Source organism: Geotrypetes seraphini, chromosome 15, assembly GCF_902459505.1.
Source record: "Geotrypetes seraphini chromosome 15, aGeoSer1.1, whole genome shotgun sequence".
Lineage (NCBI taxonomy): Eukaryota > Metazoa > Chordata > Amphibia > Gymnophiona > Dermophiidae > Geotrypetes > Geotrypetes seraphini.
In genome coordinates, this window is record NC_047098.1 from 70,028,439 (window position 1) to 70,047,679 (window position 19,241).

At 41.7% G+C, this 19,241-nt stretch overlaps 1 protein-coding gene across 1 annotated transcript in view; it reads right to left on the bottom strand.

The window, feature by feature from the left end:
* Nucleotides 1-19,241, bottom strand: part of SRRM3 (serine/arginine repetitive matrix 3) — a 123,326-nt gene that overhangs the window by 85,674 nt on the left and 18,411 nt on the right. The window contains exons 5-6 of the mRNA XM_033922491.1: nucleotides 15,442-15,510; nucleotides 4,818-4,853 (exon numbers count right to left, since the gene is read on the bottom strand). Coding sequence (XP_033778382.1) covers nucleotides 4,818-4,853; nucleotides 15,442-15,510 — 105 coding nt within the window. The remainder of the gene's footprint in view (nucleotides 1-4,817; nucleotides 4,854-15,441; nucleotides 15,511-19,241) is intronic.

Genomic DNA, 19,241 nt, shown 5'->3' on the forward strand with positions numbered 1-19,241 from the left:
CACTTTTTTGGACACAGTTGCTCACTGGTTTGTTCAAAATAAACTCTTCAGCGCTGTACTTCTCTCTTTGCTGGTCTTCCCTTGTCATCACTCAAGCATCTCCAGTTAGTACAATGCACAAATTTGACCATGTCACCCAAGAAAGAACACTGGCTGCTTGATTCTGTACAAATTCAGTTTAAACTTCTTTCTCTTGTTTACAAAGGACAACAACCAGAACCTCTTAATTCTATATATTCCAAGCTGTCACTTACGTTCTTCTCAGGAATACCTTATGAAATTTCCTTCACTCTATGGCTCGATATTACATGTGAAACTACTTTTGCATATGCTGCCCCCAAACTATAGAATACTCTACCTCTTCCTATTACCTTCTTTCCCCACTTTTCAAATCTCTCTCATAACCTGGCTATTTGCACAAACACGTACTTCCTAGTTTCCCATTTTTTTAAAAACTGCTTTGATGCAACCTAGCGGTATATGAAGATAAGTAAATAAAATAAGTCCAAAGCAATGTGGATTACTCTCCATTACTAGGGCTGTGTCAGAAGCGTTCCCTCTGACGTCACGACATCAGAGAGAAGGCTACTGAATCAGCCATGAATTGCGCACGAGGAGCCGACGCCACCCGCAGCTGACTGCAGAAGGGAGCCGGCCAGAAAACTACCACTGGAGGGAGAGAGAAGCTGGGCCGCACAAAACTCCTTGTCGGGCCGCGGGTTGGACACCCCTGGAGTAGAGACAGGGAAGAGGATTGGTGTGCGGCTTGCAAAAAAAATGTGTCCCAAGAACCAAAGTGGCTGTAGGAGTCCTGAGACTCTGACTGGAGTTTCTGAATTATTACTTGGTGAGTATTTTGGGGTATTTCATATATGTGGTCTTGAATAAAGTCAGAACTTTGTATAAGGGATTGAAACCTTCATATACAGTACAAAATGGGAACAGACCAAAATAACTTGACCCATTTCTTTAAATTTATTTCTAATTTCTGCACTGGCAGCTATGACTGTTTGAATGACAATCACTCTATCCAAAAGGAAGAAGACTAAAAATTATTCCCAGAGAATAGTTCCTCATGTAGAGGGATAAAAGTTCACTGCACACAGCTGGTGGAAATGCCCAAAACCAGGTGCTCTAGAGCAGTCCGTGGACCGGTGCCAGTCCGCAGAAATTTTTTGCTGGTTCACAGGGCCAGCACGTCCATCGGGCCCTAGACAGCGTTCTTCAGCCGCCAGTCCACGGTGCGATCAACGCGGTGTCTTCGGGCCAGCTTCCTGAGTGCTGCAGTGCACAAAGCTATGGGAAAAGGCTTCACCACGCGGCCTGCACTTGAACCGGAAGCCTTCTCTCTGACATTGCAACATCAGAGGGAAGGCTTCCAGATGAGGCGCGGGACGCATGCGAGGAGCTGCTGCCCACAGCTTTGTTCAATGCAGCACTCAGGGAGCCAGCCCGAAGATGCTGCATTGATCGCAAAGTAGACCGGCCCAAAGATAACACCGGGGGGCAGGCCAGAAGGCAAGGCACATGGAGGGAGAGAGACAACAACGGTAGGGGAAATGCTTTTATTTTTTTTAATGTAGTGATCGATTTGTCTGTTCAGGAAGAAATGCATTTGTTTCTTTTCCTCTGAGGTTGTACTGCTTGCAGAGCCTTGCATCTTAGGGTTTGTAAATATTAGTACTTTTAATTTTTGGTCCTCCATTTGCATAGGGTTATCTGTTTTATGGTAGGAATGAATGTTAAAAAGCATACGGTGTGCTTTGTGTATTTTAATTTTGTGGTTAAGCATTATGTGCTGTTAATACAATTATATTGTGTGTTTATATGAAAAATAAATGGAACAAATGGTGTTACAATTAGTACTATTATGGGGGCGGGGTTTGGGGCAGAGATTGAGTGGAGATGGGCATGACCTATCCAAGTGTTCTTCAACTGCCGGTCCGTGGACTGGTGCCAGTGCCCAAATAATTATTTTATTTCCGCCGGTCCATAGGTGTCAAAAGGTTGAGGAACACTGCTCTAGAGATCCAGATCAATTGTAGATATATTTGATAACTTTTCAAAAGCATTCTAGAAATGGTCTAGTTCATCTTATCTGCATAATCCTGATACCCTGCACAGAATTTATAGCATTGGTGTGGAGGAAGAGGGAAAGAGATATTTGAAGGGAGAACTGTTGGGAAGAGAAAGAAAGAAATGGTGGACCTGGGGAAGGGAGGCAGGCAGGCAGGGGGAGAGATGGGATGAGGTCAGTTGGGAAGAGAAAGGGAGAGAAGTTGGATCTTGGGATGGGAAGGAGGGAGAAATGTTAGGTCTGTGGATGGAAGGTAGAGATGCAGCATCTCTCTTTTTTCCCCCTCCATTTCATTGTTCAGCATCAAAGGGGGAGGGAAGAAGAAAACAGAAAAGAGAGGGAGCAAAATGTTGGACCATGGAGATAGAGGAAGAGAGATGGACCCATGGGAGGGCAGGAGGGAAGAGAGCTGGGATAAGAAGATGCTAGGCAGGAGATGGAAAGAAAGGGACAGGGAGTTACAGCCTGACCAGTGGAGAGAGGGAGGGGGATTCTGAAAGTGGTGAGCCATGTGGATGAGGTCAAAAGGGAGATGACAAGATGAGTGAGTACAGTGGTAGAAATGTGGTAATGGGGAGTAGATAGAAGGAAATAGGAGGCTGGGAAAGGAGTGAGATGGGAAATGGGAGAGCTAGGGACTGAGAGAAGATGGAGAATTGAGAGGTAGCTGAACATTTATAAAGAAGAAGGGTGAGAAAGAAGGCAAGATCTGAGTGGACAGAGGCAAAAAAGAGAAAAAGTTAAGAAGGCTGAAAGGGAAAAATCAATACATTGGAGACAGGCATAAGGAAAGAATGGAACAGTATTGAGAGGAGAAAAACTGGACAGCATTGGAAAGAGAATTGGTAGAAGATCGACAAAAAACAGAAAGAGAAACTGGGACCAAGATGATGGAAAAACAAAACATCCAGACAATAAGGTAGAAAAAATTGTTTTATTATGAATTTATTAACTGGAATATGTTAGCTTTGGGATATGTGCATCACAATTATTTTTGTATTCAGTGGCTTGGAAGAGGGACTGGAGCCCAAAATTAGTGGAGGGGCACCAAAGTTTCTCCCTGCCTGAGTGCAATTTATAAATACTTGAGCTAGTGGAGATTCCCAAGCCCTGCCAACTGAAGACATCTTCCTCCAATCTGGCAACTCAAAATCTCCAAGCTTTGCAGCCAAAGGCAATATCCTCAAGCTTTCATGCATACATGAAAACCAAGGGGGGGGGGGCAGGGAGGAGGCCCAAAAAAGCTGTAATATTTACCCTGATTAAACGATCCTCCACGTGCGCTGCTGACAGCTGATTCAGCTCTGATGAGGCTCACCTCTGAAGCTGTAATAGCTGTAATAGCTGTAATAGAAGTGAATGGGAGAACCAGGAATGCGCATCCCTGCTCATCAGAGTGGGGATGCGGAAGCCTGTGGCTGCTCCCACTGTCAGCGGTGTACGTGGAGGATCACTCAGTCAGGGTAAGAATTACTGCTTTTTTGGGTTCCTCTCCACAGTGTCCCTTTAATGAAGGTTTATTATTAGATACATACATCTTCTATATTAGTGATTGCAAATTTGGGACCTGCTCAGCCTTTTTTTTTGCTTATCAGCTAGTGTTAGTGTTGGTGTTTGTGTGGCCCTAGAAATTTTTTTTGTCCAATGTGGCCCAGGGAAGCCAAAAGGTTGGACACCCTACCCTACTCCTTCACCGTGAGCAGGGAGGGTTAATTTGCATAGCATCAAATTTGCAATAACATATTTCCCCTTCTCGCCCCACCCGGCTATTTTTTCTAAAAAAAGAGTGGGGCCTTGGTGCAAGTGTGATGTTTTCCTTCCTTTCCCCCACAAAGCACATCATGACCCACATATCCCCTCTCCCACCCCCACAGCTCTCCTAGGCCTACCTTTTCAATCATTCGTGGTGTAGTGGGGTCCTGGGGGGCAGCAGCAATGCCCACTCTGACTCCTTGGAAAAAATATCTAGGGCTAATTTAGCTGGCCATGGTCAGTTTTTACAAAACCTCTGTCCACCACTAGTTGATGGAAAATGCCTCTCATGAATTTATACTCATGAGCCTGCCTTTGCTTTTCCCACTCTTTTTCCAGCTGCCATGAGGCCTATGTTGGCCATTAGTTGGCACCATTGTCAGAAATGGTGATGAGCACTGTGGTGGAGCTGAGGCAGGAATAATCAGATCTGTTATTGTATAAATAAATAAAGGACACTATTCAATGAATGGTGACCTCATTAGAATACACTGATTGATTCATTTTTTTACCACATGAAGTTGACTGCATGACATCAATTTCCTTTTCACTTTTACAATAATGTCCTTTTACTCTGTCCTTAAAAGGTAATTCCATTAAAAAAGGGGGGATTTACCCAGACATGTCCTCTTTTTAGAGGGCATGTCTGGACGGCTTTTCAAAACCCGGCACTTTGTCCGGGTTTTGAAAAGCGAATTGTGTCACACGCGAAGATGCCCTCCTGACTGAGACGAGCAGGCTCAGGGAACAGGGCTAGGGGCGAGGATGGGGCATGGTGTGGGCATAACGGGGTAGGGATGAATGGAACTGGGCTAGCTGGAGGCGGATCTAGGGGGTTCGGATTTTACATACATAAAATCTAGTAACCCTAGGGAGGAAGGATCTAAATCACCCACTAAAAAACACTACAGTGCAGGAACTTGAAAACAAGAAAATACAGTAATAAATATTTAGGGAGAACCAGATATGATGCAGTAAAAGCTCTCACCTATGTCTTCTCTTCTTCCTGGATCCTGAATCGGACCTAGAGAACAATACAAGGACAGCACTGACTTAAATGCTCCATGAAACCTGTATGAGGGTACTGAGCAGCTGAATGGGCTAGTTTAAATCAGTAGAAAACAATTTTATTTCTGTTGAAAGCAGAACACATTTTGTACTCAGTACAAGATTACTTTGAGAAGAAGTTCGTGTCTGAAACAGTCCCACAAAGAGATATGATATGCCAGTCCAAATATTCCCATTTTCATATACTAGGTTTATACCTGGCCATCACTGTACATTTACAATTTCATTTAGATTAGGGTTGCCATATTTACATGACCCCGTTCTGTTCCACCTCCAGCCCCGCCCAATTCCACTCCCAGCCCCACAAGCAACATCGTCTGCACATGCTTACAGGCCCTCCAGATGCAACTGGAGATCATCAGGGCTTTCCAAAACCCGGTCAAATGTTGTGTTCTGGAAAGTCCATCCAGTCCTCTAAAAAGAGGACATGTCCAGTTTTCCTAGACATCTGGTAACCCTAATATAGATACACAATAAAAATAAACATTAACCCCCCCACTCCCCCCCCCCACTTTTATGAAGCCGCGTTAGGCTTTTATAGCACCGGTCACGGAATTAAAAGCTCTGACGCTCAAAGAATTCCTATGAGCATCAGAGTTAATATCGCCGCGGCCGGCAATTAAAAAGCCTAAAGGGGGCCTAAAAAAGTGCCCTTTGGCTGGGTGCAGTGGAAAGGCGCTGTTTTCAGGACCAGGGAAAGAAGGAAACTGCTGCTGGTCATAAAGTGATGCTTAGGGCATGAAATTATCCAACCCTCAGGCCAATGACAGTTAACAAGTGCCATCCATGTATATCATATGAAAGTGGGGAGAGGAAAGATCAGGCATAGAGAGATGGATGGGTAAAGCATAACAACAAAAGATAATTGACCTTGGGGGAAGATATGACTGTTCTAAAAAACTGAGAAAAAACAAATTTAAAAATGAGAATTACATGTTTTTGTTATAATCCCCTTGCTTAATTTAAATCTATTTATTAGATTTTTGTAATCAAAGAAAATGTATCAATTTCATGTTTCTCGAGGCACAATAATATATTAAAAAAAAAAAAAAAATCCCAGGAACATTCAGACTAATTCAGAATCAGTATGTGAAATAGTAAGTGAACCTCTGACTTTCTTAGAATAATTAATTGGTTAATTGGAATTAGTGCTTGTAATTGGTGCTCAAATAATTGGGAAATAAAGCCACCTTAGCGGCTGCTGCTGTGGTAACTGCTCCGAAGCCCATAGAAATTTTAAGGGCTTTGGAATTTTTACTGTGCAACTTTGAAAAAAAAAAAAAAAGGGGGGGGTTGGGGCTTAAATTTGGACATCTTATACGATATAAAGGTCCAAAGGTTTCCGGTTTGATCTTCACCATAAATGTTAGTGGGAACTCTTCTGCTATGATCAGTATAAATGTCAAAAGACCTAATGAAAGAAAGTAGTTGTTACAATCTGAATAATATAAAACGCTAGCCGCGTATGCGCACTCAACTGCATGCTTCAGTAATCCCTGTTCCGTGAGATGTAGGTCCGTGGCTTTGCAGGAGTGCGCATGCGCGAGTCCCCAGCCTTACTTAAGTTTCCAGCACCTACCACTCGCCGCTAGCGCTGGACTTCCTGCTCTCCTTGTCGGCTCCTCTCACCCTACCTCGGACTTAAACTCGACAGAGGAGCCGGGCACCTTTTCAAACCCTCCCCAGCACTGCCGCCATCGCTAAGTTTTTAAAGTCCGGAAAAGCCGTCGGCCGTGAAGTATGCAGGTGGCGTACTTCACGGCCGATGGCTTTTTAAACCGCCCCCTCTCCACCACCCACCACCGCTGCCATCGTTGGTAAGTTTTTTTTGTTTGTTTGTTTTTAAACCTGGTAGTCCAGCGGTATCCCTACCTCGCTCTCGCGGCTGCCAGAGGGAGCTGTGTTGTTAAGGCCTGACTTCTTCGGGCAGCAGCAGCATTTAAAATTCGCTGCTGTTGCCGACTTCAGGCCTTACTCTCTGGCGGGTCCTGCCTACTTCCTGTTTTCATGAAGACAGGACCGGCCAGAGAGGAAGACCTGAAGCCTGGCAACAGCAATGAATTATGAATGCTGCTGCTGCCTGATGAAGTTCAAGGAGGAAAGGGAGCAGAGGGGGAGAGAATAGCTTAGAGGGAAGAAGACATGGCAGGGCATGCAGGGAAGGAGGAAGGTATGCCACACCAAGTGAAAAGGAAGGGGGAAGGGGGAAAGGAAGGAGGAGATGCCTATGGAACAGAGAGAGACAGAAGGCGGACAACTGGATGGAAAGAGAACAGAGGGCAGTGAATGGAAGGGGAAAAACAAGAGGGTGAACAGTAGATAAAAGGGGTGAGAGAGGGAGACAGACACTGAATGGAAGTGTGGGGGAGAGGAGGGACAGCCGCTGAATGGAAGTCTGAGGGACAGGGGGAGCAGACGTTGGAAAGAAGTGGGGAGAGAAAGAAAGACAGATAGTGGGAGGGAGGGAGACAGAAAGGAAAGAAAAAAGAGACAGGGGTAGGGGAGAGACAGAAAGAAAGAAAGACAGCGGCATAGAGAGACAGAAATAAAGAAAGACAGACAAACATATATTCTAGCACCCGTTAATGTAACGGACTTAAAGACTAGTAATAATAATTTTATTTTTATATACTGCCAAAGCCATGAAAGTTTGAGGTGGTTTACAAGAAGCGCTGGACAATCAGCGAAGAGGTCAACAATTTAAAGACATCTATACAATCTTATATAATGGAAGAAGTAGAAAGCTATATAAGGTTAATGGTTGAATTTGCAGTGCTATGAAATTCTTAGTTTATAAATCGATTGAACAAACTCGTTTTTACCAATTTTATAAAATTGTGGTAGGTTGAGGAGTGCGTTATAACGTTACTCAGCCAATCGTTCCATTTGCCTGCCTGGAAGGTGAGGGTTCTGGCCAGGAATCTTTTGTATTGGCAGGCCTTTATTGTTGGGTAGGTGAACAGATGTATTCTTCATGTGGGCCTAATAGAACTTGCCAGATTAAAATGGGAAACTAGGTAAGTGGGGGCCAGGCCAAATATTGATTTATTATAATAATAATAATAATAATAATAACTTTATTTTTTCTATACCGCCATAATCTTGCGACTTCTAGGCGGTTCACAGTGAAGAATAGCTGTACAGTAAGTGAATTACAGCGTACAGATAAAGAAGAGGTCAGTGATTACATGGTGCAAATTGGCAAGAGGAAAGATACATAGGTTACAATATAATTTTGACATGTTACATTGAAATGGTTGAAAAGCCAGCGAATAGCTGGATACAAATTGTGAAGAAGACATTGAACAGTCAGTGAATACAGGATGCCATTAAGGAGGAAAAGTGGATTCAGTATGATGAGCGGTAGCTTTGAAAAGGGGGGAGGAAGTCTGGCTAGGAAATGAATTTATTGAATAGAGTGGTCTTTATTTCTTTTGTTCTATCCAGAAAGGTTCGGTATCTGCAACCTGCGATTTTCGGGTAGGCAAAGAGGCTGTGATTTCTGGTTGTCCTTGTGGGGGAGTAAAATTTGAAGTGAGATAGTAAATAGTTGGGGGCCATTCCCCACACGAGTTTATAGCAGAAGTAAAATAATTTGAATAGGATTCGTGCCTCATTTGGCAACCAGTGCAGCAGTCTCTAGAAGGGACTAACGTGGTCACTTTTCTTTAGTCCGAATATTAAGCGGACGGCAGTGTTTTGAACTATTCTTAATTTTCTCACGGTTTTTTTAGGTATACCCACATAAATGATGTTGCAGTAGTCCAGGGTGGATAGAATCAATGACTGTACCAGTAGTCTGAAAGATAGCGGGTCAAAATATTTTTTTATGGTTTTTAGTTTCCAAAGTATGAAGAAGCACTTTTTAGTCATCGAATTTGTGTGTTCAATCAAGGTCAAGTGGGTATCTAAGGTGAGTCCTAGTATTTTTATCGTTTTAGATATTGGGTGGTCGCGACCGTTTAGAGAACTTAAATAGAATTTGCGCCTCCAGGGGCAGCCAATGGAGTTTTTGATAATAGGGGCTTATGTGATCCCATTTCTTCAGCCCAAAAATCAGTCGAACTGCTGAATTTTGAATGACTCTGAGTCTTAGAATGGTTTTTTTGAAGGATCCCAAGTAAATGATGTTGCGATAATCGAGCATGCTTAAGATGGAAGATTGAACCAGTAAGCGTAAAGATGCTGCATCAAAGTATTTTCTGATGGTTCTGAGTTTCCAAAGTAACGAGAAGCATTTTTTAACCAGTAAATCTGTGTGAGCATTTAGAGTAAGGTGGCGGTCCAGAGTCACTCCCAGAATTTTAATGGAATGGTCAATAGGGAAGACCTGACCGTTCAAGGAGATCGATGAGTTTTTGATTTTGTCATTAGGGCTTGCCAGGAAAAATTTAGTTTTGTCTGTGTTGAGCTTCAATTTGAAGTCGGTCATCCATATTTCAATTTGTTCTAGAATGAATGATATATGAACCTTTGTCTCGGGGGTCAGAGTAGTAATTGGAATAACTATGGTGATATCATCAGCATAGATATAAAATGTAATTTTTAAGCTTTGTGAGGCAAGGTATATGTTGAACAATGTAGGGGAAAGAGGAGAGCCCTGCGGGACTCCGCAAGAATTTACCCAACTACAAGATTTTTTATTGTCACTATAGATTTGATATGACCGTTTGCTCAAAAACCCCCAAAACCATTTTAACACGTTACCTGAAAGACCGATTGACTCCAGACAGTCAATCAGAATGACATGGTCGACCAGATCGAAGGCACTACTTAGGTCTAGTTTCAGAATTAGGGCACTGGTACCCTGACTGAATAAGGTATGAAGGAAATCCAGCAGTGACGCAATGACAGTTTCAGTGCTAAACCCAGAACGAAAACCTGACTGTCTTGTAGTACGCTAAATTTGTTAAAATACATTACTAGGTCCTGGTTGACCAAGCCTTCCATCAGTTTAACAAACAAGGGAGTGCTCGCGATTGGTCTGTAATTAGAGGTCAGTTTGGTAGATTATTTAGGATTTTTGACGATCGGGGTGATCAGAATCTGGCCTAATTCTTCAGGGAAGGTACTGGTTAGTAAAAGAGAGGAGAGCCAGTTGTATAACTTGACTTTAAATGAGACTGGAGCAACTTTCATTATATTTTGGGGGCAGCAGTCTAACCTGCAGTAGGAATCGGCGTATTTCATGTAATATTTGGAGAATTGTTGTCAAGATGGAGTAGTAAAATTATTCCAGATCATATCTACCTTAGGTTCATCTTTGTGTTGGGCAACTGGGTGGTTCAAATGTTTGGTTGCGGGGCCCGTTAGTTTAGATCTCAATTGTTGATTTTGTTGTTGAAAAAGTCGGCCAGGTCATCTGCAGATGGTAGGGAATCTAGGTTAGAACATGAGAAGGCCTGTATATTGTAATGTTGACTAATTCAAAGAGATTTCTACTGTTCGCGTTCAGTGATCTGATTTTTTGGGCGTAAAAATTGGTGTGCTTCTTTATTATTAGTTTTTTGTATTCGTTTAGTTTTTGTCTCCAATTTGACCTCCCCACACTGTCCCCTGATTTCAGCCATTGTCTTTCGAGTTTCTGTAACTCCCGTTTTACATTTCCTAACTCAGTATCATACCAGCCATCCAGATTCTTATTTCTTATTTTTCTTAGTTTAGTGGGGGACCATTTTGTTTAATATCTGTGTACTCATGTGGGTCCAAGAGTCCGCCGAAAAGGAGTCCGAGTCTGAACTAGAAGTTATGTCATAGTGTGACCAGAATTCTACTGGGTTCACCTTACCTCTGCTAGCTACCATTTTCTTAGCTCTTATTGCCTCCTTGGATTTGGTTGGGGGGCATCTTACTTGACAGCTGAATTGGAAGCTACATAAACGGTGGTCTGACCATAGAGAGTTGGTCCAGATGGCTTGGTTCCAGAAAATCTTGGGATTGACTAGCTCTTTGGAGGAAAAAGTGACTAGATCTAGCTGGTGGCCTTTTTGATGGGTCTTATTGGGGGGCAGCACAAAGAAGTCTAGTGAAGAGATGAAGGATAGTAGATCTTTGGAGTCACCCTGCTCTGCCTGCTCTAGGTGAATATTTAGATCACCTGTCAGTAGGTTGTATGGGCCTAATGTCGAATTTGTAAGGAGGAATTCATAAAAAATGCCTTTGGCTGCGGGCCATTTCTTAGGAGGAATGTAGAATAGGGTTATTATTAGAGCATCTTCTAACTGATCTGACCAGAGTTTGCAGGAAAGGATTTCAAGGTTCGCTGAGGAATTTTAGGCTAGGATTGTGGACTCGAGTGATTCTTTTAAGATAATTGCTAATCCTCCCCCTTTACCTCTGCTTCTAGGTAGAGAAATAATTTTAAACCCAGGGGGTAGATAGTCGTGTATAATAATGTCATTATCTGAGACCAGTCAAGTTTCAAGACCATCCATTTATCCATCAGGCAGTCTAAACTAAACTAAACTAAACTAAACCTTGGGTTTATATACCGCACCATCTCCACGAATGCGGAGCTCGGCACAGTTTACAGGAAGAAAGATGAGAGAGGAACTACAGTGGAGAGATTAAAGAGTTAGGTGTAAAGGGGGAAGGTGAGAGGCCTAAGAGGGGGGAAGTGTTACAGTTTTGAGAATAGCCAGGTTTTTAGGTGTTTGCGGAAGAGTTGGAGGGAGCTTGAGGTTCGGAGAGGGGAGGTGAGGTTATTCCAGAATGGAAAACGTTGAAGACTATATTGACCCAGAAAGGTCATCTTGCCAACACCACCCAAAGTGAATATGAGGTAATAAATTCAAAAAGAACCAATTGTTAATCCTGTCTGGGGGATACTAACTACACATAGTCCCAAAATACAATCCCGCAGATAATTATTAATATAAAAAATAATGTTTTAAACAATTACATCAAATATTACTTGTGCTCTTAGATCAATCTTCAACAAATGCGACCATAGTGGTCGATGTTCCATTTCTTGGACATTGCACACCTTATCAAAATTCATGCTAATAATTTAGTGAAAACAGTACTTATTTTCTTCTTCTATATGAAATATCAGCCAATGTTTACTTTAGATGTTAGATGTAAACATATTAGATGATTTTTCTACTACTGGTAAAGATGTTAGTAATATCTCAGCAGATAGGATTTGGAGCAATTTTCACCCTATTCAATTAATAGATGCACAAGGAAATTTTCTTACATTGTGCACTGAATTTTTGCCCTACTTATTCAAAATTACCTTCCCTGGAGAGAAAGACATTGAAAACTAAGCAAAAATATAAAGCAATTAGATGGATATAAATGTGCCTGTATTGAAAACCATCTCAAAAAAACATTTAGGGCTCCTTTTACTAAGGTGTGCTAGCGGTTTTAGCGCGTGCTACAATGCTGCGCACGCTAGACGCTAACACCTCCATAGTATTTTTCATTTAGCGTGTGGTATGCGCGCGCTAATCTTCAGTGTGCGCTAAAAATGCTAGCGAACCTTAGGAGCCCTAACTCTGTATTGTAACACCATTACAGTAGCTCATGTGAACCGCACTGAATTGACTCCCCAATCATTAATAGTGGTATAGAAGCTTTCAATAATCAATAAACAACAATAACCATCAAGATTAAATAACTGATCCAATAAGAACCTTATTTCAACTTCCCCAATAGACTGACAAATTAAGAAATAAATAACAATTATTTAACTTATTTTTCCACTAGTAAAACATAATTAGAATCAGGAAATTGAATCAAGCACTTGCATGAGAATTACAAAAATATAGTCCCTATTGCAAAAACACAGTTTTAAACTGAAAAAAAATCTTCCTACGCTGAGTTATCTGAGCTACATCTTGATATATTTGCAATTTGGCAGCACAAAACAGGAAATCTTTCTTTTTTAAAGTAAGCTTTTATAATCAAAATTTTGTACTTCTTAGAGAAACTAAAAGAGCTAGCTAGACTAATAATACTTTCATCACATCAAAGTATATTGTTTTGTATGTGTCTGACCTAAAATTTCATAATTGTAGCTTGATTATTTATTTATTTATTTGCAGATCTGGTGAAAATGGCACAAAACAATGGAGATTTCACTGCAAAAGAGTGCCGTGTAGTGATGAAATCTTTTCCTAAAAGGGAACTTTGCCAAACAAATTTACGATGATATATCAGTTACATTAGGAAATAAGTGCCCTTCCTACTGCACAGTCAAGAATTCAGTTGCAGCATTTAGAATAGGACACTGGAGCACAGAAGACGAAAATCATTCTGGGAGACCAACTCGTCACAATTCCAGAAAACGTGGATGCCATTTATTCCATGATCCTGGATAATGGAAGAATATCTGCTAAAAAGATAGCAAAGACCCTGGAGATATCCTGAGAATGAGTAGGCTATATTATTCATGAGAATAGCTCTCAGTCAATTGGGCTTCCAAAAGTCTCAATGCTGACCAGAAGTGTGATCGAGTGGTAGCCTCGCAATCCATTTTGGTCTGATTTCAGCAGGATCTTGTGGAATTTTTGAACCAACTCATAACTATGGATGAAACTCGTATATATATATGAGATCAAAGCACAATCCAAAGAATGGAGAAACAGTAGTTCCCCATGTCCCAAAAAGTTAAAGACTTAGAAGTAATCAAGCAAGGTGTAGATGTCTGTCTTCTGGGACAAAGATGGAATTTTGCTTGTAGATTACCTGGAAAAGGGTACAACCATCATGGCAAAGTACTACATTGTATTTCTTGACAAACTGAAGCAGCAACTGGTCTCCAAACATCAAGGCAAGCTTTCAAAAGGAAATCTTGTTTCTTCAACACAATGCCGCTTCTCACAAGATGGCCATTATGCAGCAGAAATTGGCAGATCTTCACTTTGAAGTTCCAAAATACTGGGCCTACTCACCTGATTTGGCTCCTTCAAACTACTACCTCTTCCCTAACTTCAAGAAATACCTTAAGGAAAGAAAGTCTTCAATGACTGAAGATGCCACATTTGCTGTGGATAAGTGGTTTGCAGCATAATCAAAATAATTTTTCTTGGATGGGTTAAAGAAGTTAGAACAACGAAGTCATAAGTGTACGGAGCTCAATGGTGAATATGTAGAGTAAGTACATTTTTTTTCAATCTAGCTTGTTGTTTTCTTTACAAAGCTAAGGACTGTGCACTCCTCTTGTACATTATCTTTGTACTCCTCTTGAATAGCTTCCAGGTAATTCATTAAATTGAAATCCTCCTTATATGACAACAGATCTAGATCATCCTCATTTCTCTCTTGAACAATAAATTTAGGCAAAATAACAACATGTAGAAATTAAAATTTTGTCAGATTCAGACAATACTAACATTTCCTTGAGATACTGCCTAAACAAAATCTCCAATGATAATAATTTTTGTGATTTTGATGTAACCTCAGTGCAAAAGTAAAAGCTATCGGCCTCAGGAAACCCGAGTTCCAGGCTTATACACTGAGAAAATGGCTATTTCTCAAGCCACTTTAGCACCATCATAGGTATACATCTAGTGCTTTTAAATAATAATAAACCCACACAAAAGTGTTACAAAGTGATTATTTAGCAATATGGTACAGAATTGGAATCCACCAAACCCAAAAAGGTGCTCAAACTAGCGATTTCAAAGTACTTATCTCAGGCAGTCCTCAATCACTTGACGGGTCTCCAAGCAGTAATTCTCCTCATAATTGTTCCCGCTGGGAAATAGGCTCCACTGTGGCCAGTTTCAGGAATGTTCCCTTCTTCAGGAGCCAGTTATAAGGGACTAAAATACGATATCCATGATCGTCAAGAAAGGAAAGCAAGCCTAGGAGAAAATCTGTGACGCCGCTAGCGAGTCAAAGAGGTAGAGACAAAACAGCTATGTAAACAGCAGAACTGAACGTCATGCGTCTGACGTAATCTCTCCAATAACTTTATTCACAGCGCAGAATGAAATCATAAATAAAAGGAAAGCATTAAAAAAGTTTATGAAGTTGGAAAATCATCTGAGAATTTAAGCCTGGAACTCAGAGGCCGATAGCTTTTACTTTTGCACTGAGGTTACATCAAAATCACAAAAATTTTTCTTAAAATAGTCTTGAACATGGCTTTTTGCCTTATCAAGATTGGACAATCTTGCAATCCACCTTTTCCAAAATGGAATAGAGGGAAACTATTATTGATACTTAATAGGAAAGGCAGGAGAGGGGAGATATGATAGAGATGTTTAAATACCTACGTGGCATAAATGCTCATGAGGCGAGTCTCTTTCAAATGAAAAGAAAATCTGAAATAAGAGGATGAAGGTGAAAGGGGATAGATTCAGAAGTAACCTCAGAAAATACTTTTCATGGAAAGGATGGTGGAGTTGGTGGAGAGGAAAATGTATCTGAATTCAAGAAAGCTTGGGACAAGTACAATGGGTTTCTAAGAGAGAGGAGGATATAGTAGATGGTACGGATAGGCAGACTAGATAGGCCAGATGGTCTTAATCTGTCATCACTTTTCTATGTTTGTAAGCTGTACTTCTTTCTCTTTCTAGTGCAGGAAGTGATACCTGTCTCGTTTGTGCTTTTTGCCACTCTTCTTTTTCTTTTCTTTCCGGACTGATGAGGAACTGTTGCAGCTGAAAGGGAAAATAGACAATCTTTTATCTCAAGTCCCAGTTTGCATCAAACATGTTTAGTTTATTCTCTTCTCTTCTACTTGTTCCTAAGCAGAGTACAAAAATACATACATACCCCCTCCCCAAAATTCAACCCCAATAATAACAATAATAATTTTATTCTTATATACCGCCAAAGCCATGGTAGTTTGAGGCGGTTTACAACAAGAAGAGCTGGACAATCAGCGAAAAATAATTACAGTGACATCGTTAAGTACAAGAGGAGAGGGCGGATACAAGTTGAGTGGGAGTAAGTCAGAGTGATAGACACAGAGTAGAGGCGTCGCATAAATGTAGGAAGTATACATGGTAAGGCATTAAGAGTTCTTGGTTACAAATCGGTTGAACAGGTTTGTTTTAACTAGTTTTCTAAAGTTAAATAGGTTCTAATCTAATCTAAACCTTAGGTTTGTATACCGCATCATCTCTACATTCGTAAAGCTCGACATGGTTAACAAGAGTTAGGGTAGAAAGGAACTCCAATATAGGGAAGAGGAAAAATGAAGAGAAAATAATGTACATAGGAAAAGTCTGCATCACATACACCCACTGGGGAAACAAAACCATTTTAAAGAGAGCTATACGCACCCTCAGCGACTGAGGCGTGCTTAATGATATTACCCAGCCAATCGTTCTGTTGGCCTGCCTGGAAGGCAAGAGTTCTGCCCAGATATCTCTTGAATTGGCAGGCCTTTAATGTTGGGTGACTAAACATGTGTACCCTACAAGTAGGCCTGGTAGAACAGTCCAAGTTGAAGTGGGAAACCAGATAATGGTTCCTGGCTATTGGATAAATAGCATTCAGCTGGCTAAGCACTAATATTCAGTATGAGATGGCTGGCTCTCTATGGCTTGCTGCTAACTGGCCATGTCATGCGACTTAGCTGATTAAGCATAAATATTCAGCGCTAACCAGCTAAGTTTAGTTATCAAAATAGGCCACCTAAATATCAGACCTATCTTTGACCACTAAGCAGGCAGACAATTAGGGCTGATTCTATAAACAGGTATCCCTATTGTATGCAATAGTAGGCATCCTACCGCGGTCTAGCAGTCAATCGGGACACATTTTAAAAAACCACAAAAACCCTGAGGCAGGATGCCTACACTGTAAACATTTGTCGTGATTGAGGGAGATGCATCAGGACACTAAAGCTCGACCAAGGCTATGTGTGGGCATGGTTTTGCCTGGAAATGGCCTTGGGCAAGCTTAAGTGGCCCTAGGCATTTCCCTTATATGCTGGCCGACATTTCAAATAGATGCGGCCCCTGAGCTGATCGCAACAAGGAAATCCCCCTGCTGTGATCAGCTGAGCAGTTGAGGCAAGAGACCCCCCACATGTCCAACTGAAATTGACAGGAGGGATGCTCATTCCCTCCTACCCCCTTGAAGCAGCTAGGCAGCAGGGATACCCACTTCCTCCTGCCCCCGAACCCCAGCCCCCCCTGTTGAAGACCAGCAGGAGAGATGCCCACTCCCTCATGCTGCCATCCCTCCAAACTCCCAAAACCTCCTGGAAACCCTGATACCCCACAAACCTTAACCCTCTGACACCCCCAAGGCTTCAGGCCCCCACCCCTCTACCTCATAGGAGAAGGTCCAGCCAGAGGGATGCTTATACCTTCCACCGGCAGGCCCACCATTCTAAAGTAGCAGGCCTTCCTCTTCCTGGTGCATTCTGGGAGGCACTGGGGAGGAGCTTAAGGCCCTGATTGGCTCAGATGCCTAAGGCCCCTCCCACAGGGGCAGGAGGGAGGGAGGGAGAGGGCATCCTTCCTGACTGGCTGCTTCAGGGGAGAGGGAGTTCAGGGGCAGGAAGGTGTGGGGCATCCCTCCTGCTGATTTTCGTGTTTACTTGTGTTTACTGCTCAGCTGATCGTGGCAAGGGGATTTCATTGCCATGATCAGCTGATTGTGGCAAGGGGATTTCATTGCCATGATCACCTGATGGCAAGGGATCCCTCGATCAGGCAGGTGCAATTCTCTAACTGGTGCCTGTGACATAGGCACCAGTTAAAGACACCCCAAGCCTTTAGAGTAGAAAGTTCAGAGTGATGCGAACCAAGTGGGTGTCCATTTAAACTAGTCTCAGCAGATTTATTTATTTTTAGTATGACGAGAGAAATTTCAGAAAACTACTAAAAACGCAGTTATTTGTTAATGCATTTTTCTAGAAATTGATTTTTGTGCTTGTGCTGCTGGGCTTTTTACATGATTTTCTGAGGATTATATGTTCATGTTTGTTTGATTTTATTTGTTTTATTGAATTATGTATGTAACGATATGTAAACCATTTAGGTTTAAATGGTATACAAATTTTTTAAATGAATATACCACGTAAAGCCTAAGCGGTTTACATTCAAGTACTCAAACATTTTCCCTATCTGTCCTGGTGGGCTCACAATCTATCTAATGGACCTGGGATGGTGACTTGTCCAGTCAAAGGGAGCAGCATGGGGTTTGAACCCACAACCTCAGGGTGCTGAGGCTGTAGCTCTAGCCATTGTGCCACACTCTTCCTTGTTGCTAAGGATCTGCATGTATTCTTCTGGTACAGCAGGCTTGATCCGTAACCACCAACGTACCACTAAGTTACAAAAGCACAAGGACAATAAGTCTCTGGCCAAAGGAGCTGAAATCAACACTCCACCACCTTAATGATCTGGGTGAGTCCTTATTGATGGCATACGGCTCCAGTAGCCGCTCAAGGTCTCCAGGACCATTAGCACAAATTTCATTCCATCTTAACTTCAATCACAATCACTCATCCATAGCAAAACAAGAAAAAGCACATTCATTCTCTCTAATATCTTGTGTTAACTCTACACACAGTAGGTGAGAAACACCAATAAAGTCCCTTAAGAGTCTACACAGCTAGAGTTCTCAGCTCCTGAAGTTTTCCTAGTCAGCCATTGCTGCTTGATGGCATAGTCATTTGCCAGATAAATGCCGCTGCAGCATTGGTGGACTCAAACAGATGATTTTTACCCTCATAATATATCTTCAACTTTGCCAGGTATAAAAGTGCTAATTGAATATGATTTCTATGAAGATCTGTACATGAAGGGCGATATGCTATCTGCATGGTACAGACCTGGGTAGAATAATTCTGGAAACATAATTTAGACTTGGTATCATAGGTAAGGTGCCCTTGCGCTTGAATAGTCTGCAAAATATCCATTTTGTGGACATACATTTACATTACATTACATTAGTGATTTCTATTCCGCCAATATCTTGCGGTTCAAGGCGGATTACATAAAGGTTTTCAAGAGGTTATAAGAATTGTGACATAGCATAAGAGATGTCATAAGAGTTACATAAAAATTACCAAAGAGTTGTCGAGATCTTAAGGTGATAAATGGGGGTAATTAGAAGCATATTAGAGTATATTAAGGGTATAGAGTTGGGTAGGTGGGGTTTGGGTAGGAACTGGTCATGTTAAATAGGTTTTATGTATTTTTTGAAGAGTAGTTTCAATATAACCACTCATAGTTTCCCCTTCAGGATACATTTTGGTCCCAAATGATGTGCTCTTTCAATGAGTAGTGGTCCCACTGTAGATTGCAGAGCTAGTGAATCCACTATCCATGTTTCCAGTAAACTAAAGGGGTCATTATCTGCTATTGATTCAGGAAGACCCACTAATCGAATACCTGCGCTACCAAGGAATCTATCTTAGGCTAAACAA